Below are 23,676 nucleotides of genomic sequence, written 5' to 3' on the forward strand. Positions count from 1 at the left end.
ACACTTTCCACAAACAAAGCAGATCCCCAAACTTCTACCTAAGATATGTGGCTACTCTAGCACTGTCGCCCTAATCCTGACAGGGTGCCCGTCCTCTTCCACCACCCCCCCCAACCAGGCACAAAGCCTGACCGGGTGCCCCTCCTCCTCTACCCCACCAACCAGGCACAAAGCATCCGAAACCTCAGGGTAGGCTCCAGGCTCAGCTCAGCCTCCAGAGCCCTCTAGTGCGCAGCTGAAGAACTGTTACTGGAATCCAGTAACTCCAGGGACATTCTAGAAATGATACATAATTCCTTTTCTTATTAGAAATTTTATTAATTCCTGAGACTGGAATGTAGCAAGAAATAATCATACGCAGTTTTAAAGTTTAAATTCTGACCTCACTGCAACTTAGAAGCCAGACTTAAAACTGGAAACCCGTTCAACAAGGCAAAAACAAAAACTTCCTTACACTGAAAACTCACCAGATGATATTTTTCTGTACCTAAATTTAAATTTTTTTTAGGGGGGGTCCAGTCATGGGGCCTGAACTCTGGGCCTGGGCGCTGTCCCTCAGCTCTTCAGCTCAAGGCTAGCGCTCTACCACTAGAGCCACAGCACCACTTCTGGCTTTTTTTTTCTGCTTATGTGGTGCTGAGGAATCGAACCCAGGGCCTCATGCATGCAAGGCAAGCACTCTACCACTGAGCCACCTTCCCAGGCCTAAATTTAAATATTCATACTGATATCTAAGACCTACAACAGCTAACTACAAAAAGAATATAAATATATTCATATTTCTCGATAAATCATGTCATCTTTCATACCACATTTTAAAAGTCTCAAGTAGATTATAAAGATGCAAAACACTTCAATTTTGCTGAATATTCCCATCTAATATCTGAATTACAGGAATAGAATCATAACACAGTCTTTCAGATTTGATACAGAAAAGAAATAGTCCTACAACCATCAAAAAACTTAGCCCGACATAATGATCTCAGATGTGAAGTCACTTTGGTAGCTTTTCTTCAGTAATATTACAGTCATGCCATATGTGGCCATAGCTGAAAACACATACTCAAGTGCATTAGCCAGCATGAAGGGACCAGCAGAGGAGCACAGGGAGGCAGAAAGACTAGATTGGAGTCTTAACAAATGAACTCTAACGGCAAGCAGTGAGATTCAAGTGATTCAAGTGAGAAGCAAAACAGTCATAAAACACACCATGACCAAAGACTCAACCATCAACTATACTGCGGCTCAGCACTCCATGACCAAATACTCCACAACCAAACACTCCATGGATAAATACTCCAAGAACAAATACTCCATGAACAAATACTCTATGACCAAATACTCCAAGAACAAACACTCTATGACCAAACACTCCACGAACAAATACTCTATAACCAAACACACCACGAACAAATATTCTATAACCAAACACACCATGAACAAATATTCTATGACTGAACACTTCATGACCAAACACTCCATGAGCAAATACTCTATGACCAAACACTCCATGAACAAACACTCCATGAAGAAATACTCTATGACCAAACACTGCATGAACAAATATTCCATGAACAAATACTCTATGACCAAACACTCCATGAACAAATACTCATGACCAAATACTCTATGACCAAACACTCCATGAGCAAATACTCTATGACCAAACACTGCATGAACAAATATTCCATGAACAAATACTCTATGACCAAACACTCTAAGATGAAACACTCCATGAATGAATACTCCATGACCAAACACTAAAGAATACTCCATGACAAATATTCTATGATAATACACTCCATGAACAAATACTCTATGACCAAACACTCCATGAACAAATACACTATGACCGAACACTCCATGACCAAACACTCCATGAGCAAATACTCTATGACCAAACACTCTATGATGATACACTCCATAAAAAATACTCTATGACCAAATACTGTATGACCAATTACTCCATGAACAAATATTCCATGAACACTCTATGACAAATCACACCATGAACAAATACTCTATGACCAAATACTCCAAGAACAAATACTCCATGACCAAACACTCCATGAACAAATACTCCATGACCAAACACTCCATGAACAAACATTTTATGACCAAACACTCCATGAACAAATACTCTATGACCAAACATCCTATAACCAGAGAGACATTCTGTGACCATATATGCTATGATCAAATGCCCTATGATCAAACATGCTTTGACTCCTCTATGAACGCTCTATGACTAAATACAGTATGATCAAACACTCTATGACTAAACAAACACACTATGACCAAACACAGTGACCAAGTAGGTGATGACCAAATACACTGTGACCAGAGATACACTACTACTTCGTCTGACAACCTTCAACCTACTAGGGTACCAAAACATGACCACTTTTCTTTTGTTAATTCTTTAATTATTATAAAGGAGGTGTACAGAGTGGTTACTTTCGTAAGCCAAGGAAAGAGTGCATTTCTTTTTGGACAATGGCACCGCTTCCCTCACACTTTCGCAGTTTTTCCCTCCCATCCCCACCCGCAAGTCGTATAGTTCGTTTTCAACATAGTGTCTAGTGAGTACCACTGCTGCTTTTGTTCACCTCTGTCCCTCCATTTCTGTGTCCCTCCTTACTCTCCCAAAGAGAGAGAAACAAACAAGAAAAAAAGAAAAGAAATAAAAAACGGCAACGAAGAAAAAAATGCCTCGTTTCCGTTTCCTGGCGTTTGTTTCAGTATCATTTCGTATGTCAGATGCACACGGCCACCGTGCCTTTGTGCTCCTCTCCTGAGAGTGTCCTTTGATGACCACCTATCAAGGATGACTTTGCCCCTCCTCCTTCTCCCTTTCTCTTTCTCACCCAGTCTTTCCATGATACATGAAGAATGCCTAGAAAACAGAACAGAAGAGGGGGACGCGCAGCGGGGGTGTGGCACTCTCCTAGCTTCTCTGCCGAGCTCTGGCTGGCTTCTAGCAGCCAGGTGGACTCCAAACCTCATAACTCATGTGTTTGAGTCAGAAAGGGTGAGCTACACGGTATAATGGCGTGGTAGTATAACATAAACCAAACGGCGAGGTTCCTGGGAACCTTTTGAAAAACTGTAATAAAACCGCGGGGCAGGCGCAGGCGGCGCTGAGGACAGCGCTGGGCAGCTGGTGGCGGCTGTGCCAGCCTCTCCTCCATGTGCTTCTCTACAAGCACAGAAACTTTACCAAGGAAGAACCCAGCCAAACACTGGACAGCACCATGCAGTGAGTCGGCGGGAGGGTCACTGACCGTGCCCAGCTCTCCTCCTCCCCTCGCCTGGTGAGAGGCCGGCATTCGCAAGGAGCCAAACCTGACCAGCAGGGCTTCTAGGTCCTCTTCACCCTCCCACCCCACTGCCTAACTGCGGGGTCTGGGACAGGGTCCCCACTCCCTCCTCCCCTGCAAAGAGATTTAGCCTGCTGCTGTGGACAGACACTGGGGTAGACACTGATCCCTCTGGAAAAGAGCGCTTTGTTCCCAGGCATAAAGCAGCAGGAAGACCAAGCACAAGCTCCCAGTCCTGGAGGATACATGCCCTATGCGTGGGGAAATTCCCACTTTCACGGCACACAGTAACAATCAGGCTGTTCTGGGACCCAGAGCCGCAGCCCACAGAGGGACTGGTAAGAGGCAGACAGGGCCTCAATCTGAGGGTGCCCAGCAAAGGCAGGCAGGCAGGCGGGCGGGCGGGCAGGGACCACGGCAGACAGTCCCCCAAACACACCTCCCATCATGGGAAAATATTAACAAGGCAACGCAGAAGATGAAAACAATTAACAAGGCAGAGGTAAAAATTTAATTAAGTAATGACTTATAGGGAATATGTATCCATTTCAATTACTCAAAGAAAATTTACAAAATAGAGCCAAGCACTAGTGGCGCTGAGATCTGAGATTTGCAGTTTAAAGCCAGCAGAAGCAGGGCTGATTATCTGTGATGGTCTCTAATCACCAAAAGACCAGAAACAGAGCTATGCTCCAGGGGTAGAGGACCAGCCTTAAAAAGCTAAGGGATAACCACCAGGCCCTAAGTTCAAGCCCCAATGCCAGCGCACACACACACACACACACACACACACACACACACACACACACACACACACACACACACACACACACACACACACACACACACACACACACACACACACACGAATTAAAAATTACGTTACAAGAATGTATCTAAGACAGCTGGACACTGGTGGCTCACACCTGTCATCCTAGCTACTCAGGAGGCTGAGATCTGAGGATCACGGTTCCAAGCCAGCCTGGGCAGGAAAAGTCCATGAGATTCTTATCTCCAATTAATCACAGAAGAAACTGGAAGTGGCACTGTGGCTCAAGTAGCAGAGCGCTAGCCTTGAGCAAAAAGATCTCAGGGACAGTGCCCAGGCCCAGAACTGGCAAAATAATTTTTTTTTAAAACTCAAAGAAAAACATCCATCAAATTCCAAACTACAAATGTTCCATATCTGTACATCAGATGCCATCTAACTCAAGGTACAAACGTGAGGGCGGCTCCCAAGACCTGACCATCTAATGATACTGTAGCTGCTTCAGGTGGTAGAAGCACTCCACATACAAGATTCAATCCCAGGACCAGCACCAGAAATAATAATAAATTATTCAATTTAAACTCTTATAAACTGTCACACTCAATGTTACAAATAAATTATAAGGGTAATACTACGCTTACAAAAAGGGCTGCAAGCTGCCAAAATTATTTACTATGATTTCTGCCTGTCCAGTCCAATGTTGACATTGTAAGAAGTAACTGTTAGGCTGACTTAATCTACTGAGAGGCTGAAACAGTGCATTTTCCTGTTTACATTTTATTTTTTATGATTAAATATGAAAATCAACCCAATCTGAAATCAATTATTGTATTCATAAACTTTAGGTCAACAAACAGAAAAAGATGATATGCTCATTAAATGCAATGTGGTAGGTTTGTACCTTCAAAAACTTTAATACAGAGAAGTAGATAATGGGACTATAAATAATCAGGCTTCATTGATTAACTCAGCCAGGAGTGATTAACACAAATGCCCCAAACCTATAAACTGATATCACCAACTCTTCTAAGATCATAAAAATAAAGCGAGCCTCCAGGCTTTGTGGCTTCTGTACGCGAAGTAATGAAAAGCCAGAGAGCCCGGAGGAAGGGCGCCTGCCCACCTCTTCCGAGAGAGACCAGCAGAGGAGGGAGCCGGCCAGGCTCCAGCGCTGCCACAGGTCAGGAGGCCGCATGGAAGTGCCCTGACCACAGCGGAGCTCTGCGTCCCAGGCTGCGCCAGCCCCGCACAGTCGGGTGCTCCACGGCAATGCTGCGTATTACTAGGTGTTCAGAACTTCATGGCATTTTTATGCCCAAAGTCACTTCGATAAGTTTTCTTCCCCTCTATTAAAATCTCAGTACAGTAAGTACTTAGTATACTATTTTTAAACACCATTGAGTAAGCCCTTTCTTTCCACCAATGAAAGGCTGTATTGTTTTTAAGAAAGCCAGGCCACATATTTTAGGACATCAGTTTCATACTATTATTATTCCAAAAATCACCATGACCTCAAAATCATCAGTTAAATTAGATGAAATAGGCTAGTGTGGACTAAACAGATGCAACACAAGATTTATTTTAGATCTAAGTGAGTCCTGAGCACTGAGATGTTCTAGTTGCTCCTTGGAACTTTCATGCTGGTCAGTGACACACTTCTTAACTGCTCTACACTGAGCCTCAGTGAAGTGAACATTACCATCTACTGCACAAGAGCGCTACACAGAAATTGGTATGTTCTGTGGTGATGAACATTTAAGCAAGACTGGATGCACTATCCTTCTGGACAGGACGGAAACAGCTCTTCAGTTGCAAAACTTCTATGTCAGACATTCAAAATAAATATCAAGTAACCAAGCATCTCAGTAGCGTAACGGTTTGCGATACGACCACACCAGACATGTGCACAACCACCGGGGAGTGTCAGGAGCACCAATACAGAAGCAGAGGAAGCGCCGATGACTGGCTGCGTTTAAGCCCCAGAACAACTCCAACCCAGTGTCTCTACAGTACCAACTATCTCCTTCCTTCTCTAAAGCGATCACTCAAGTATATGCAAATGAGCTTTGATTCTATGTTCAAGAAAATAGAACTGTAAAGTTTTAAGTTCTATAGTGAAATAGTGAATATTTTGTATATTAAGATGCTATTTTAGAAACATATTTCAGAAACATGTATACTTTGACATTGTCCTATATAAGACTTTTAAAACTAAAGCTGTTAGATATCACAACTACTAAAACTTGGTAAGAAGTATTTCATGTAAGCTAAAATAAAAATACTAATATTGCTAGTTCATCAAACTAAGATGCTCATTGTATTAGAATTTGTAAGCAGAAATGTTCGTGGTATGAGACAAACAAAAGTCCCCCAAACTATAGGTTTAAAAATATAAATAACTGAATTGGAAAAATTCTTAAATCCTAAATTTGGAGGAAAACCTTCCTCATATGCTACATCCCCTCAAAACAATTTGCCAGCCAGCCAGGCTTTTTCTTCTGGTCTGTTGTAATAGTTCTTTAGTCAAAGGTTTCATGTTGAGAAAGAAGGGGCTGGCCACAGCTGCGGGCCGCGCTCACGGCCTTTCACAGTGAGCCAGAGCGGCTCCACTGCGCACGAGGAGGTTCGCAGGGAGGAGCGGAGCCGGTAGCCGCAGTGGACCCTGACCTGGCAGGTTCACAGGGAGGAGCCTCGGAGCCGGTAGCCGCAGTGGACCCTGACCTGGCAGGTTCACAGGGAGGAGCGGAGCGCTCACGGCCTTTCACAGTGAGCCAGAGCGGCTCCGCAGCGCTGCGCACGAGGAGGTTCGCAGGGAGGAGCGGAGCCGGCAGCCGCAGTGGACCCTGACCTGGAGCTGCCACGTCGGCTGCTGCCCTCGTGTCCCTGCGTTCGCTAGGGTCTCCTGGTGAGGGCAGCCAGGAGTCTCTGAGGGTCCCAACTAGCAGCACAGCCAAACCAGGACAGTGTAGACTGGGAGTCTTTGGGACCCACGTGGATGCCACGTGGCCAGCAATGGAGCCCACCTGGCTCTTCCACAACACGTCCCGAGCACCCGGCAGTGCTCAGCCTACACTGCCCACCGCACAAGACTCCACCCGTGGCATCCTGAGTACTCACGTTAGAGACACAGCAGTGAGCGACCGGGAGATAGCCCTGCATGCGGAGGACAGAGCAGCGACACCGACAGAAGCCACAGCAAGTGTCAGATCAGCAGAGGCGCCAGCGGGCAGCGCAGCAAGGGCCAATCTCCTGGCAGAGGGAACGATGCTCAAAGACATCAAACCGTGAAGGGGAACGGAGAGCTCAGTAAGAAGACAGCACAGCGGGAGCAGGACAGCCTGCTGAGAAATGTGCACAAAGAGCTGAGAACCAATTTCCAAAGATGGGATATGCAATGCTCTAAATGTTTAAATTATTGGCAGTGGGGAGCTACTGGGATTTGAACTCAGGCCAAATACTTGAACCCATCTTTGCTCTTGTAATTGTTCATGTATTGTCTGCAATGCCGGCCCTGACCGGCCTCCCACACAGTAGGGTGATGTGGAGAGCGGCCCAGCTTCCGCTGACGGGTGAAAACGGCGGGGGGGGGGGGGTGCGGGGGGGTGCCGGGGGGGTGGCGTGGGGGGGGTCTGTCCTCCAGGCACAGCCTTCCTCCCCTCCCCCACCCCCACCCAAGCAGGTCCCGTCACAGGCATGAGTCACGGCACCTGGCTTAGATTATTTTACTAACAATTAGAGGAGCCATTAAAGATCTCATGTACCCAAGCAATACATCTCACAAAAGTCTAATATCCAAAATACACAAGGGGCTCAAGAAATTAACCCCCCAAAAGTAATAAACCAATCAACAAATGGGCAAAAGAGATAGAGACTTCTCAGAAGAAGAAGAATGGCAAATAAACATATGAGGAAATGCTAAACACCCCTGGCCATAAAAGAAATGTAAATCAAAACAATTCTGAGATTCCTCTTCACTCCAGTTAGATTGTCCACATCAAGACATCAAACCAAAAAGGCTTGCGGGAATGTGCTGGTGGGAATGTTCACTAGCATAACTACTCTGGATGATGGCTTGGAAATTCCTGAAAAAGAAAATACAGGACTTCCCTGTGACCCAGCCGTATTGCTGCAGAACACTGCAAGTCCAGGGTCCTTAAAGAGCCGGGTGCCGGTGGCTCATGTCTGTCATCCTAGCTATTCAGGCGGCTGAGATCTGAGGACCGCGGTTCAAAGCCAGCCCGGGCAGGAAAGTCTATGAGTCTCTTATCTCTGATAAACTACTAGAAAACCGGAAGTGGTGCTGTGGCTCCAGCAGTACAGTGCTCGTCTTGAGCTGAAGAGCTGAGGGATAGCACCTAAGCCCAGAGTTCAAGCCCCACAACCGACAAAAAAAAAGTCCTTACAGACACTTGGGCATCCATGTTCACTGCTGCACTATTCACAATAGCCAATATATGGACACAGCCCAGGTGCCCTGCAACAGAGAAGTATATCCAAAAAGGGTGGTACCTGTGCACAATGGAATTTTACTCATCCATTAGAAAGATCAGATTATGTCATCTGTAGGGGAAACGGATGGATCTAGAACAAATCACGCTAAGTGAGGTGAGCCAAGCTCAGAGATGCAAATGGTGCATGTTTTATCTCACATGTGGAAGATAGGTCTAAAATAGAACTGGACATGATAACCTATTCAGGACTCCAGGCACGCACACCCAAACAGTCAGACTAAAGGAGAATACCCTCAGAGGAGGAACCCAAAGGTGTAACTCCTCTGAGCATTTAAAATATGATTTATGGAAACAAATTCCAGGAAATAGAAGCATGAGTTTTTGTTATTATTATTGTTAGTGGTGGTGGTGTTTGCTGCTGCCTTTTTTTGTTCTGTTTGTTCCTTTTTGCTGTCTTTTGAGAGGGGCTAAAAGGGCCTAGAAATGGAAGGAGGAAGAATGAACAAATACGGTAATGGTACTCAGTAGACACTATATACAGAATGAAGCATGCAACTTGTAGACAGAGAAAGGACAAGGAAACTGGGGGAAGAAAGGGTGACATTATCCAAAAAGAAACGTACTCATTACCTGACTTATGAAACAGTAACCCCTTTGTATAACACCTTAATCATAACAATAAAACTATATTTAAAAAAAAAGATTTCATAGGTCCAGGAACCAGACTCAGGCCTGCAACCCTAGCTACTCAGGATTATAGTAGCTGTAATCCTAAGATCTGAGGTTTGTGGTTCAAAGCTAGCCTAGGCAGAAAAATCTGTGAGACTCTTCTCTCCAATTAACCACTAAAAAGCCAGAAGGGGAACTGTGACTCTAGTGGTAGAGCACCTACCTTGAACAAAGAAAAAGCTGCTTATAAAATTTAGTAGCAATTACTGTATAATGAAAATTTTACATGAGCAATCCAATTAAAATAAGGAAGTATAAAGCACTTACAGCCATCACCACAAAACAATTATTAGAAATTTCTTCTTTCTTGGTATTCCAAGAAAAACAGGAAATATTTTCCATAAAACTGACTTTTTCAATGTTGCTGGGGGTTTTTCCCAGTAATGAGGCTCAAACTCAGGGCCTGACTCTCTGGCTCAGCTTTCTAGCCAGGTCTCCATTTTGGCATTTGGGTGGTTAACTGCAGATGAAGTCTCACGGATTTTTCTGCCCAGATTGGCTTCAAGTCACAAACCCATCCCTACTATCTTCCTGACTAGTTAAAATTACAGGCATGAGCTACCAGCATCTGGACATTTTATTCTTTTTTCACTATTAAGGAACTCCTAATTTTTTTCCATTTTTATCTGGCAATCTCATTTTTAATCACTAAAGTTTAGTCACTGCAAAACAATCTGACCTTCTCCTTCTAGACTAGAATTTCCTTTCTTTAGCAGAAAATGTGTAAATAAATAGTACCACACATTGTCAGTGACTTAAGAAGACATATCACAACCTGAAACATTACCTAAGTCAAACAATCCTACCGTCTTTTATGACTATGAGTACACAGCTTCTACTTTTAGTATACTAACAAGCTAAATAAACGGACTGAAAATTAATAGACTGTGCCAAGTTTCAGCTACATATTGGCAAACATTTCATACAGATCAAAGATTATATTGTGACACCTGAACAAATGATTTCATAGACAAATATGAGTTTCAATGTCAAATAAATATAAGATTTTAACAACCAAAACACTAGTGCTTTAGTAAGTATTTGTCTGGCAGACGTGTATTAGAATTGCTTAGGAAGTGTCTCCAGTAGCCTTGAAATGGGTGTTCATTACCACCAAGGGTAGAAAGTTCTCAATTTTCACCAAAAAGTTTCAGAGAAGACCCTAACACTGATTATTTCTATAAAGTTGTGTCATGAGTATTAGAAGCACTGAGGAGGATACTATAACTAAAAGTATAATTACTTTAAAATCTGAACCTGCTGACTTTTTACATCTTCCCTACAAAAAACTTTTCCTCATTTAACAGAGGCCTGAACTATGAGACATTATAACATAGTAGTTTAAAAAAGGTATTAGTAATTTAATCATCAAATAAAATAAACTTCAAAGTGTAGCTCCCTATTAAACGTAAAAGTTACTGTTTTTACAACCAGTAACATTCTAAGAAAACGCAGATCCTTATTTCCAAAGATACGCTGATTGTATCCAAAGTAACGTCTACTTCTGAGAGGGAGCAAGGAGGTCCCACCGCCCTCCTGCCTCAGTCTCTCAAGAACCAGAATTACAGGTGTGCACAGTCATGTTTGGCTCAACCCAATGTAAAATCTTGTCACTATGCTGTGAAATATAAACCAGCCCTACATGAAGTTCCCAAATGTTTCGTGAACCTCGCGCACATATTGATCCATTTGAGCGCCTGATGGTTACTGCTGCTGTCAGCCAGGCCCAGCTCCTTCCCACACACCAGGTGGAGGAGAGAGCCTCGGCAAGGCGCACAGAACAAACCGCCCCGCTGCAGCCGGGCCCAGCTGTTAGGGAGGCCAACACTCACGGATAATCTGGCTTTAAATGTAGAAATGCTTCCGTATTTGATTTGATGGAAAGAGTAATACATAGTGGTCCAATTTAGCAGACTGCACTACTACAAAGTATATGAGGATTAAAAAAACAACAACCAGGGGCTGGGAAGGTGGCTCAGTGGTAGAGCGCTTGCCTTGCATGCCTGAGGCCCTGGGTTCGATTCCTCAGCACCACATAAGCAAAAAGAAAAAAGCCGGAAGTGGCGCTGTGGCTCAAGTGGTAGAGCGCTAGCCTTGAGCTGAAGAGCTGAGGAACAGCGCCCAGGCCCAGAGTTCAGGCCCCACGACCGGACCCAAAAAAAAAAAAACACCACCACCACCTGCTCTTCGAAGCTGTAATGTAGCTCCATCCTACACGCCCTGCACTAAGAACAGACAAATCTCATGTCATTCACGAGTTAAGTGGTTCTCAACTCAGAACCTTCGTAGACTCAAATCAGTGTTAAATGAAATGAGTGCGGTCTTTCCTCGAGACGGGGCCTCTGCAGGTCCCGGGCTCCCTCCCAAATGCAGGCCCACAGGTCTAGAGCGCTCACTGACGCCGCAGTCACAGCCACTCGGGGGTCCAATGTAGGTACTGCCAGCAAAGCAGGTTTTTCAAATAACCATTCTTATCTGTGCTATTTCTAAGAGGAAACTAGTATCCAACTGGAAGAAGGAACAAGATTTCTATTAATACGTGACTCTACAGTTTTCTGCTTGCAGGTGTTGGGAGAATCAAATTAACACATAGCAGCCGTTAGTGAGATATAACTTCATTCTCTGTAATAAACAAGATCAAAACATGCCCAAGTTAAATTTCCTTGCAAGGCTCACAGCAGGAGCCTTCCCCTTGTCTGTGATTTCCTCTCACCCACCAGAGCCACGCCACATATGCGCATGTGCCACTAACACTAAGCAGCACTTCCTTAACCACTCATTTCCAACAATTTATGGATCATCAGTGGCAAAAAACGAGCAAAAATAATGAAAGAATGCAATGAAAGCTGGTGGAGACCCAGGCTGGGCTTCCTACTCACTTCTCTTTAAGATGGAGGCCTGAGACAAATTAGCCACTGAGGGGAAAAGTCATCTGGTCATAAAATACAGTACAAGGTCACTTTTATGTAAGTTTGCCAAAAGGGACATAAACCAGGACAGTCTCAAACTGTGACACAGGACAGAAGCACATTAAAGCGATCTTTGTTCCTCCTCTATTGTGCTGTCAGGTCGCTCGGCTTTATGGACATTCCCAGCACCAGCCCAGAATGCTCCGCTTCCACCTGGCCAGCCTAATTAATTAAGAAAGGAAGTTACTTCAAATTTTGTACTTTTTGCTTTTATTATGAAGCACTTTGTTTGAAGTTACAAGAGTTAACCTCTTAATCCGGCCGATCGTGTGCGGGGCTCTGGACATCCTGAGCTGCCTGGCTGGACGGTCTGGGTAATTGGTCAGGATGTTGCTGTCGCCTAGGTTAACTTTTATGCTGGGACTTCAAGTCAAAGATTGTCATTAAGGTGAAGTACAATATAAACTTACTCCCCCAAAATTCAGGGCCTAAATGTATATGGCAACCATATTGTGGGATTTTTTTCCCACTTTCATTAATTTGTTAATTGTGCCTTAGAATATATTAATTCAAAATAAGACACTAAAATACAATAGGAAGCAAATATATCCCTAACTCTCACTGAAATGTGGCTTGAGTAGAGTTTGGTATGAAGTGAGAAAACGTCTCAGGCTCACGCAGGAAACTTTCCTGAGACAGAGAGGAGAGGAAGCCACACCACTTGGCTGAGGAGTGACAGCTACTGCTACCTTACGTGCCCGGGGCCACCAGCCCTGGGACAGAGCTGGACCAACACTGCGGAGGGAGCCCTGACTCCAGACCAACAATGAACAGGGTCAAACACGGGAGCACACAGCGTTCTTGGTGCGGCACGAGGAGGTGACATTTGTAACGATCTGCATTTGATAAACACTTGACTGCTAACCGTAATTTGCAATTCCAAAATAAAAGCTAGCTTCTTATTTTAAAAAGTTACTCACCAAAACCATTGATAGTCTCTTAAACTTCAGAATTAATAAAGAAAGGGGGGATAGTTGGGAGATGGTACTAATAAAATAGAAACACTCCAGAGCAAGGGGAGAGAAGAAAGGCCACTTAAAGCCTTTAAAGGGACATGGTCAACCCCGGGGCCCAAAATGTCCTGTTTGAATTAACAAAGTGGTTTAATTAAAAACTGAGTGGAGAATTCTGCTTAATTTGATTTTCAATCCAAGCTCTGCATCCGCCCATTGCCAGTGGCCAATTTCCGCATCTCCGCAGAATCTGCCGGAGCCCAGGGGATCCACGGGAGAATGGGGGTCATGTTTCTCTTAGGGAGTAGAGCGGAGGTAACCAGACGTAGACACAGTAACACAGCACCAAGAGGGAGGTCCCAGGGGAGAAGGAAGCTTGCTGTACCACACCACAAGCCTGTCACCACTCAGATCATCCCCGGCCGCGGCTACCACTCAAGTGCTTCTAACCTCAACGTCAGCCAGAGATTGATAGTCACACGAAGTAGTGAAGAAAGGGCTTTACAGGAGCATTCGTGACTAGACACGCTTGTAGCCAGCACTCTTCCATATTTTAAAGACTGCCGTCAATGATAGTATTAACGTTGATAAAATGATAGCATTAACTTGGATAGCCTATTCTCTGTGCAGAGAACATGTATCTTGTGAAACATGATTTAGAACCTGCACAGCAAATACAAAATGATGTTGCATTACAGAAAGACACATCAAAACATCCAAAAATATTTTTTTCTTTTTTTTCTTTTCTTCTTTTGGCAATTGTAGGGCTTAAACTCAGGGCCTGGGCGCTGTCCCTGAGCCTCTCTGTGCTCAAGGCTAGTGCTCTACCACTGGAACCACAGCACCACTTCCAGTTTCAGAGTGGCTAACTGGAGAAAAGAGTCTCACGGGAACTTTTCTACCCGGGCTGGCTTCGAACTGTGATCTTTAGATCTCAGTCTCCTGGGTGCTAGGATTAGGTGTAAGCCACCGGTGCAGGGCTTTTTTTCTTTTGTGTGGGATGGACTAGAATGCGGGACTTCATATTCTCAGCCTTTTCATTCACAGTTCGTGCTCTACTATTTGAGTCACACCTCCAATCCAGTTTTTTGCTAGTTAATTGGAGAGAAAATGTTGCAGATTTTTCTACTCAGACTAGTTTCAAACCCCAATCCTCAGGTCTGAGCCTCAAGAGAAGCTAGAATTACAAGCATGACTACCGGCACCCTGTATAAGCATACTCTTGTTAGTGTATTTTACAGTTATTATGAAGGTACTGGGCAGGGAGGTCATCATGTACATGTCAGGTGCTGAGTGTGTGTCCTTCTGGACAAGTCGACCCCTTCCTTTGCTCTCTCCAGTCTCCCCTGCCCATCCCTGCACACAAGTTGCAGCCTTCATTTTCAAACATATTCTTTACAAATTCGGACTCAACTATACAATGCTAACAAGGTTTCCAACTTTCATGTAACTGATTTTAAAACTGAAAATATACGTAAGTACTTTAAAACAGTATGCCTTGGTCACTTAATTCTAAAGCTCTCTAAAACATTCTGGCTGGGGTCTACATTTGCACTGTATCTTCAAGCAGGTGATTTTCAAAGTCTGCTACCTTTAATAATAAAACTGGCTTATTCCACTTCAATACATGCCAGTTCAAATGCAAAAAAATAACTGGAAATTTTAAAACTGCCTGAGATGATAATATGTAATTAATATCCAGCTACTGTTTTCAGTTGTTTTCTGAGATTCACAATGTGAAATCTAAGTATTAAGAAATAATATTTGTGAGTTGAATGCATTTACGTAGGCTAAAAGCTAAGAGGAATGAGGTGCTGAACTAGGTACGTGATGTGAATCTCACTCAGTATCAAAATAACGGAGCAAGGCAACTATTATTACCATTTTACTGAAAAACGTCCTGGGGCTTAGATAAAGCAACCTGCCTGGGCAGTCCAACTCTGACATCCAATGTCCTTACCTCTGTACCTGTAGTTTTCCTTCCATCCTTCAGTGGCAGTCAGCCCTCTCACTTTGAGATTATTCTTCCTCCTCTGTCTTTAAGTCACAACTCTATTTCTACCCCCACTGGATTAGCATTAAAATACAAATTCTTGCCTGGCGCTGGCGGCTCACACCTGTCATCCTAGCTACTCAGGAGGTTGAGATCCGAGGATCATAGCTCAAAGCCAGCCTGGGCAGGAAAGTCTGGGAGACTCTTGTCTCCAGTAAACTAACAAAAAGCCAGAAATGGTACTGTGGCTCAAGTGGTAGAGTGCTAGTCTCAAGCAAACGAAGCTCAGGGTCAGTACCCAGGTCCTGAGTTCAAACCCCACAACCAACCAAAAAAGAAAAATTCTTAGCCAGTGCAGTGACTCATGCCTGCAATCCTAGCTACTCAGAAGGCTAAGATTTGAGCATCACAGTTCTAAGCCAGCCCAAGCAGAAAAGTCTATGAGACTCTTCATTCCAATTAACCACCAAAAAGCTGGGAGTGGAACTATAGCTCAAGAGGTAGAATACTAGTCTTGAGTGAAAAAAATAAAAGAAGGTAGAGCCCTGAGTTCAAGTCCCAATCCCAGCACATGTACTTGCGCGCGTGCACTCGCACACACACACACACACACACACACACGCGCGCACGCGCGCACGCGCACACGCGCACGCACACACACACACAGTCCTTAGGCTGGTTTGTATAGCACCTATTCATTCCTTAACTTCTCAGGGCAGGATCCACATTCGCTGGCCTGGGCTCAGGCCTGCTGCCCTCTCTGTGCACCAGGCTGGGTCAGGGAACAAATGGGTTTGGTGATGTAAACGGTGTCACACAACCGTTCAACACTTCACTCCCACCTGAGGTCTGCAACCTATGGTGAGTTCTGAAAGGTTTTAAAAACGAGTATGGTCAAAGATTTGCGTAAAAAGAATATTCTTTTAACCATGTAGAGAGAGCCTGGAAGTGAACAAGCAGGAGAGAACCGTACAACTGTAGGTGTAAAAGAACGCTAATTACTTTTTGGGTCTTTGTTCAGCCGGTATTTTCTTTTTTTTTCCTAAGTCTACGAGGTAGAACAGGAGACGACCACATGGCTGGATGTTGTCAGCTGACTTTAAATCCCACTTCCCGGGATGTAGCTGGGTCCCCGTCCTGGCTCCTCAGGTCACAAGGAGGTTGGAGGGTAGGGCTCTCCGTGGCACACACTCCTTCAAATAATAACCCAGCTAACAAGAAGAGCATCGTGGAACATAAACTAGGTGCATACGCCTGTGATGCCCGACACACATCGACCCCTGAGGAGCACCCACGGTCACGGTACCTCAGAGGCAGGGGCAGGAAGAGGAGAACCCAACACCAGGCACAGCCCACGGTACAGCACAGCCGAGCATGGAACACACGCTCAGACGGCGCTGCGCGGCGGTGCCAGCCGGGTGTGTACTCCACGGCACTCCTGCCCTGACCAACACTGGGAGGCCCAAGCTGGCTTTACTTGTAAATGAAACGGTAGGCATAAAGCTTCTTTTTGGAAAATCCTCTGCCAGCTCCGTACTGTCTACAACACATAGTCCAAACGCACCTGATCCTGAGATAACCGGACACCTGAACCCTCACCGTCGCCGTACATAACCCCCTTGATTCAGTCCTCACTCCAGCCGTTCCCTAATCCAAGCAGAACTCCAGCCCCGGCCCAGAGCCTGGAGTGCCACACTCAGTGAGCCTTGTACCCACCGAGCCCCACCCCATCTACGCGGCTCCTCCTGGGCAACCTTCTTTCCCGGGGGTGCCAGGCAGGGGGCCAAATAGCCAGTCCTTCCAGGGTCTCCACAGCACCACTGCACGGCACAGAATGCCTCCTATGCATTCCCACCTCTGATTTCCCCCACGTCCAGCCTGAATGCAGTAGCCCTTCTCGTAACCTGCATCGCCAGCAGGCTGCTCCAGTAGCGTCATGCAAGCTTCCTAAAACTCTGTGTATAAAGGCCCTGTCAAAATAGAAATTGCCTCCACAACTCTCTAGAAACCCCTCACGCGCCTCCAACAGCCTCCTTTCCTCTGGCTGTTCCTTCTGTTTCCCCTTCTAGACCACTGAGTATTTTACAGTCCTCAGCTTGTGAGAGATGGCTGTCCTCGTCAGTCATGCCTCCGACAGCACCGCTCCTGCCTGCCCACTGCCATCACGGCTCAGCCTCCTGTCTGTCCTTCCGCATGGTGTCCTTGGCCTTCCAGTCTCCCTCATTGGCTCTCCACGGTGGTGCCATAAAAACCACAACCCTGGGGGAATTCTGGCCTTGGGTTCTAGGCCTGCTCATTTACATATGTAGGTATTAAGCAATATAATACCACTCAAAGTCTTTAGATCTCAAGGATATCCAAGGAAGAGTTTAAACCAAACCCTCCTAGCAATGAGACTTTATCTAATTTCTTCAAGAACCTCTGAAAAGATAGGCACATCGGTACACACCTCTAATCACAGCACATGAGCAGGGGAGGCATGAGGATCACAAGTTCAAGGCCAGCTTGGGCTACATGGCAAGACCTTGCCTCAAAAAACTACAAAGTCAAATTGCTTCCTGAATTGAAAGTGCATCATTTGTGATTGTCAGACACACTCACTCACTCTGACTTCAGTACATCCACTAAATGTGAAGTCAGCTGCTAGTTTTCAGCTTCAGATTGTGCATATGTGAAATAACCAGGAAAGAGAAAGTGGAGTCCACCGGAAAAGCACCCTAGCCATACATCACCTTTCAGTGATTCTCCCACTGTATCCCTCCATCTGTATGTTTAAACCGTGTGGCTTAAATCAGAAGAGCTGGCAAAGCACTCAAGAATTTCATTGTTACAGTCCCTTATATCATGAAATCATCTTGCTTCATTAGCGAACTGGAATAATGCAAAGACTACAATGGCCCCTGCACAAGGATAACATGAAAACTCATGAAGCATTGTGTATTTTATTTTGTAAAAGCTACATGAACTAAAGAGGGCTGGACTGGGGGCCTGGCTCAAGTAGTACAGCACCTGTCTAACCAGTGCAAGGCCCAGAGTTCAACCCTAGCACCACCAAAAAGTAATAAATAATGAAAATACGAAGAAACAATGCACATATGGTTACAACTTCCCAGGTCACATGGACATAATTGGCATCGTAGTATTATTCAATAATAAAATATATGGGCATATTTTACACTCCATATTACATGAAAGGAAGTAGAAATCAAAAAGGCAGAATATCTTTGTCAAATTTAAAAGCCACTGAAAATCAATTAACGACTTAAAGCTTTCCATTACATCCAAAAAACTTATGGCTAAGAGATACACAGGCCAAAGCTAGTACTGTGCTTCTTTTGCCCCAAATCAGTACTAGATTGTTATTGCTTCTTGTAAGGCCTTGATCCACATCACATCCTCAGCTGATTCACTTCTAGTCTACGCCTTCTACCTTTACACAAGATTTGCTTCTCTCGGTATCGGGGCATCTGACTCCCTAACTGGGAGTACAGAATTCTATAATGTGCTACTATCCTAAAAATACTAGCTGCGCAGAGCTCTTCCGTCAAGGGGTATGTTTAAGATTTGGGGGCTTTCACATATGTTCTAAACTAAATGAGCTATCCTAAGAAATAGTATCAGGTGTATTCCTCTCACAAAAGATTCCTCACCAGATTGAGACATATCATAGTTTTAAAAGATGATTCCAGCTTAGCACCAGTGGCTTTTAATCCTAGCTACTCAGGAGGCTGAGATCTCAGGATTGTGGTTCAAAGCCAGCCTGAGCAGGAAAGTCATGGGACTTTCATCTCCAATTAACCACAAAAAAAAAAAAACAAAAAACTGGAAGTGCAGCTGTGGCTCAAGCAGTAGAGCACTAGCCTTGAGCACAGAAGCTCAGAGACAGCCAGGTTCTGAGTTCAAGCATCAAAAACAGAATTTAAAAAATGATGATTCTCCCCATGAGCATATAAAATAATTTAAAAGACCACATTATTAACATTATTGTCAACAATGTGTTATTAACATTACTATTTTTAATTCAACGTCTCATGTTCTATTCAAAGGGTATTGAACATACTGCTAGATAAATATGAATAATATTTTTACTTCCTAATTTAACAAATACAATTCCAAACCCAATTTACTTACCTTCTTCAGGCCAGCAAAACCTTCTGATTCCAGAAAGAAAAAAGCAAAGGGCATCAACACAAATAAACAAAGGTTGGAAAAGAGCGAAGCAAGATTCCACAGGCCTATGAAGAGAAGAAAAGCGGGGGCAAATATTACAGGTCTTGTCAAAGTTCTCTGAATTGGGATGTCAAACAAGATCCACGCTTTCTAATAATAAAAAACAAACATACACCTGAAATGACAAGTAGCCTAAACTGAGAAATTAGACAGTAATTATATGTTTGTTTTAAATGATTTTAATTTTGCAATTTGTACTATTGGGAAAAGCCAATACAGAAACTATTTACCTTTTCTTCATGCCCTAACATAAATGAACTATGTAATATATGACTTATGCAAAAATCCAAAGGCACAGCTTTTCAGATTTATATGAATATTTAAATGAGAAGCACTAACATTTATTGAGTTCTTATTAAATTCCAGACACTCTGTCAAACATTCCATATATGCATAATCTCATTTAATTTAAGCCTCATTTAAAAGCTCAATGAATAACTAGTGTTTACATGAGTCTAGGCCAAGCCCTCCCTAAGTGGCCTGCAGACCTTCCCTGAATCCCTGACTCATCTCCGCAGCCCCTGGGCAGCTGGCACAGGGCAGAGGCTGGCTCTTGAAAGGCCACAGATCACGGATGTGGCTGAGCCGACTCTGCACTTGGGATTTAAAACCAATACTCACAGAAATCTTAACAAACAACTCCAAATGGGGAAAAAAAAGGAAAAGAGGCAAGCAAATTCACACCGCCATTTCCCTCTGGGGTCATTCTGTGCTCCTTTGTAGTGCTACCGTAAACGGACAGCTAAAAGAACAGCTTTAAAAAAGGTTTCAGGCATGTCACTGACAAACTATTTAGGTAAACTTGTATTTTTACAGGTAGAACATTTATATTTAAAACTGTATTTCAGAAAGATGGCTATAATCTTTAAAGAAGCATATCAGTTGAGAGTCAGAGATAAAAGTTAAATGTAAGTTCACTGGACGTGTAATTCCAATTTGTTCTCTCTCCACCTTCATTTACAGAGCACCAGAGACACAGTAATAAAGGACACCACACTTCTGTTCACAGCACTGACATCAGCTGTGGGCAGCACCCATGAGCAGCGCATGGGAGCGCCCCCTCAACAAATCAATACACATGCTCTACACCTGCTCCCACCTTTTTGGAATTGTGCAGAGCTAACTAAACAAACAAATTTAGCACTTGCACAACTTATGTTAGGAGACTTGCTCCTTTTAGCGGAAAAGGCAATTAATAAAACCAGTTTAGAGTCCTTTTTTTTTAACTATGGATAGTTTTAAAGAATTTACAATATATATTTACCTTTGCAAGAAATAAAATGTTTTACAAAACTTTTGAAAAAAAAATGTCCTAGCCGGGCGCTGGTGGCTCACGCCTGTCATCCTAGCTACTCAGGAGGCTGAGATCAGAGGATCGTGGTTCAAAGCCAGCCCAGGCAGGAAAATCTATGAAACTCTTATCTCCAATAAACCACCAGAAAATCAGAAGTGGTGCTGTGGCTCAAGTGGTAGAGAGCTATCCTTGAGCTGAAGAGCTGAGGGATAGTGCTCTGGCCCAGAGTTCAAGCCCCATGACTGACAGAAAAAGAAAGGAAAAGAAGAAAAAAGAAAAGAAAAGAAAGCAATGTCCTAACATTGTTTAGTGGAAACCTAATCTGGCCTTGTTAAAGTAACAATTGTCCTCAACTACTTTCATACTTCCTTACCTTAAAGAGAAAAACAAAGCTAGCAGCAGGCACAGTGGTACATACCAGCAGGCCCAGCTTTTGAGGAGGCTGCACCAAGAAAATCTCTTGAGATCACAAGCTTAAAAACAGGCTAGACAACACAGTAGGAACCTGTCTAAAAACAAAACAAAATGACGGCTGACTATTTCAATCCCATTAGTTATAGGGTTGTCAGAGGTGATTAGTTCACTGTGCAGGTCCTGTAGGCACTTCCCTGGGACAACCATATGTCACAGGAACTTCTGCGAAATGAGGCTCGGTGACATGTCTCTAGCTGTTGCTTGATGCCAAATAAAATAATACACATATAACCACCATCCAATGCCTATCACAAAATAAGCATTTGATGATATTCTACTTCATCAGTTAACGTCACTAAAGGCAACCAGCGTGCCACGCCATTAGCTCTGCTACCAAAGTGCTACCATTTCAAGTCCCCGGGCTTTCTTGTGGCTTTTCCTTTCATCTCCCTTTCTGCCAGGTCTATCAGCTCCTGGTTTTGGTCACTAGCCCTCACAGTCTCCCCAAACTCCAATAGGCTATGGGCAAAAGTGCCACAGACACAACTTTTGAGAAAGAATGAACAGGTCTGGTTGAAGCTGCACTCCCCAAGCAGGTCAAAAACAGCTGCTATGTGGACTGCCTTACTGCATCACATTCTGGAGAGTTTCCAAGTAAGTTACTTCCGGGTTAACCCTTCATAAGGAGAACTATGATTTCGTATTTCTTTCTCTAGGTGGAGCACTACCAATCAGCAAAACCATCAGGTACTGAGTTCAAGTCCCAGACTTGGACCAAAAAAAGAAAATATAGAAATGAGTCAGGCACTGGTAACTCAGACCTGTAATCCTAGCAACTCATGAGGCAGAGGTCTGAGGATCATAGTTCGAAGCCAGACTAAAAAAGCCAGAAGCAGAGGCAGTCCAGTGATAGAACTATAAATGTCAGCAAAAATGCGAAGTGACAGTGCCCAGACCCTCAGCTCAAGCCACAGGCACGGAACAAAAAGAAAAATAAGAAGTGCCGGTTTTAAAGCATTTGTGATATAAAAGATAAAAGTCATTACGTCAAGGGTTATACTCAATTTACACAAGATAGTTTTAGTCCAGTGAAATGTCTCTGTCCTTCCCCAGAATGTAAGACCTACTGCTTAATTACCAACCTAGAAGGTGCTGTGCTAAATGCCCTCACAAGAAGGGCTTCCAGAGACAGCCTGCAAGCTCAGCAACACGCCGACCCAGCACAGAAAAGGTACTGCCACACTCTCTAAGATGCATTTCCTAAACTCTTCACTCATATTGTTTACAGACGTCTCCAAAGCAAGTATCATACATTCCTCTCGATCGTTTCTGACTTCCCACTGTGGAGTTTAGTGATGAGGAATCCATAAAATTGGGTGAGCATCCAGTACATAAGATTCTGTGCTACACGGATACCTACCTGTCAAAAAGCAACGCCTCTAAGGAAAAGCTCCAGACTAAAGGGAGTCTTAAAGTTCTCAATTGTCAGTGCAATAATGAAGACAATCACTACATTTTCTGCAAAACTTTAACACTTGCGCTAACTAACATCATTACGCGAAGCGGTAAGCGGAACGGTGTGGATAGTCTGAGTCTGAGCGTGGCCGTGGACGAGGGGTGCCGACAGCTAGGGCCCTGCACCTGCGGGTGGCAAAGTGGCGTGGGGCACCCTGAAGAAGCGAGGCGTCTCGCAGGAATCTGACTGCATGGGGCGGGAGAGGGCAGACTGCCTTTGTGAAAGGGTTAATATTTCCCACAGGAAATCTCGAGAGTAGGTTTGTTGTTTTGGGGGGAGTTAATTTGGGGGGACTGTGTGTATGCTGGTCTTTAGGCTTAAACTCAGAGCCTGGGCGTGCGTCGAGCTTTTTGGCTCAAGACTAGCACTACCATTTGAGCCATAGATCTACTACTGGCTTTTGAGTGGATCCCTGGAGCGAAGAGCCTCACAGACTTTCCTGCCCAGGCTGGCTCAGAATTGCCATCCTCAGATCTCAGCCTCCTGAGCAGCTAGGATTACAGGCCTGAGCCACGGCGCTCGGATGGCCCCTTACCATGCTGCCAGTTCTTCCTGATTCTCTGCTATTGTAATACAGGAGTCTGAGCAGAAGCAGGCAGGAGAATCATGGACCAGACAGTGAGCTTATTTCTTTTATTTCTAAAGTATAAAACCTAGGCATGGGGCAACAATGTAACATTCCACTAAAAAGCTTCATTTGCTGCAAGATTTTTATCCAAAATGGATGTTGAATTTTGTCATATGCTTTCTCTGCATGTTCAGCATGTGAATATAGCAAACGACATTGATTGGCTTTTCAAAAGTCACAATGTATTCTCCTTTGACATATTTGATTTGTTGAATTTTTCTTTACAGTGTATACCTTGGTGCTCAGGCCTGACACTGGTCTGTAGTTTTCATGTAATATCTCTGCCTGGTTTTGGTAACAGGATAATGTTTGTCTTAATGAACTGACAAGTATTCCTACATCTTCAATTTTCTAGGAAAGTCTCTATGTACCTGGTATTGCTTCTCCTTAATTATCTGGCTGAACTGACA

General features: G+C 44.1%; 1 protein-coding gene and 1 pseudogene across 11 annotated transcripts in view; one reads left to right on the plus strand and one right to left on the minus strand.

Moving 5' to 3' along the window:
- Lmbr1 (limb development membrane protein 1) overlaps nucleotides 1-23,676 on the minus strand; it is a 125,892-nt gene that overhangs the window by 56,353 nt on the left and 45,863 nt on the right. For 8 of the 11 annotated variants that reach the window (XR_011366974.1, XM_069997181.1, XM_069997178.1 and 5 more), the window contains exon 5: nucleotides 19,316-19,419. The exons of the other annotated variants lie outside the window; for them this stretch is intronic. Coding sequence is in view for 7 of the 8 variants with exons in the window: in XM_069997181.1 (XP_069853282.1) it covers nucleotides 19,316-19,419 (104 nt within the window). In the remaining variant the exon portion in view is untranslated. The remainder of the gene's footprint in view (nucleotides 1-19,315; nucleotides 19,420-23,676) is intronic. 11 annotated transcript variants of the gene reach the window in all.
- On the plus strand, nucleotides 18,031-18,129 carry LOC138810253 (U6 spliceosomal RNA; annotated as a pseudogene).

The sequence above is a fragment of the Dipodomys merriami genome, unplaced genomic scaffold, assembly GCF_024711535.1.
Source record: "Dipodomys merriami isolate MVZ:Mamm:240054 unplaced genomic scaffold, mDipMer1.0.p SCAF_5, whole genome shotgun sequence".
NCBI classification, from domain to species: domain Eukaryota; kingdom Metazoa; phylum Chordata; class Mammalia; order Rodentia; family Heteromyidae; genus Dipodomys; species Dipodomys merriami.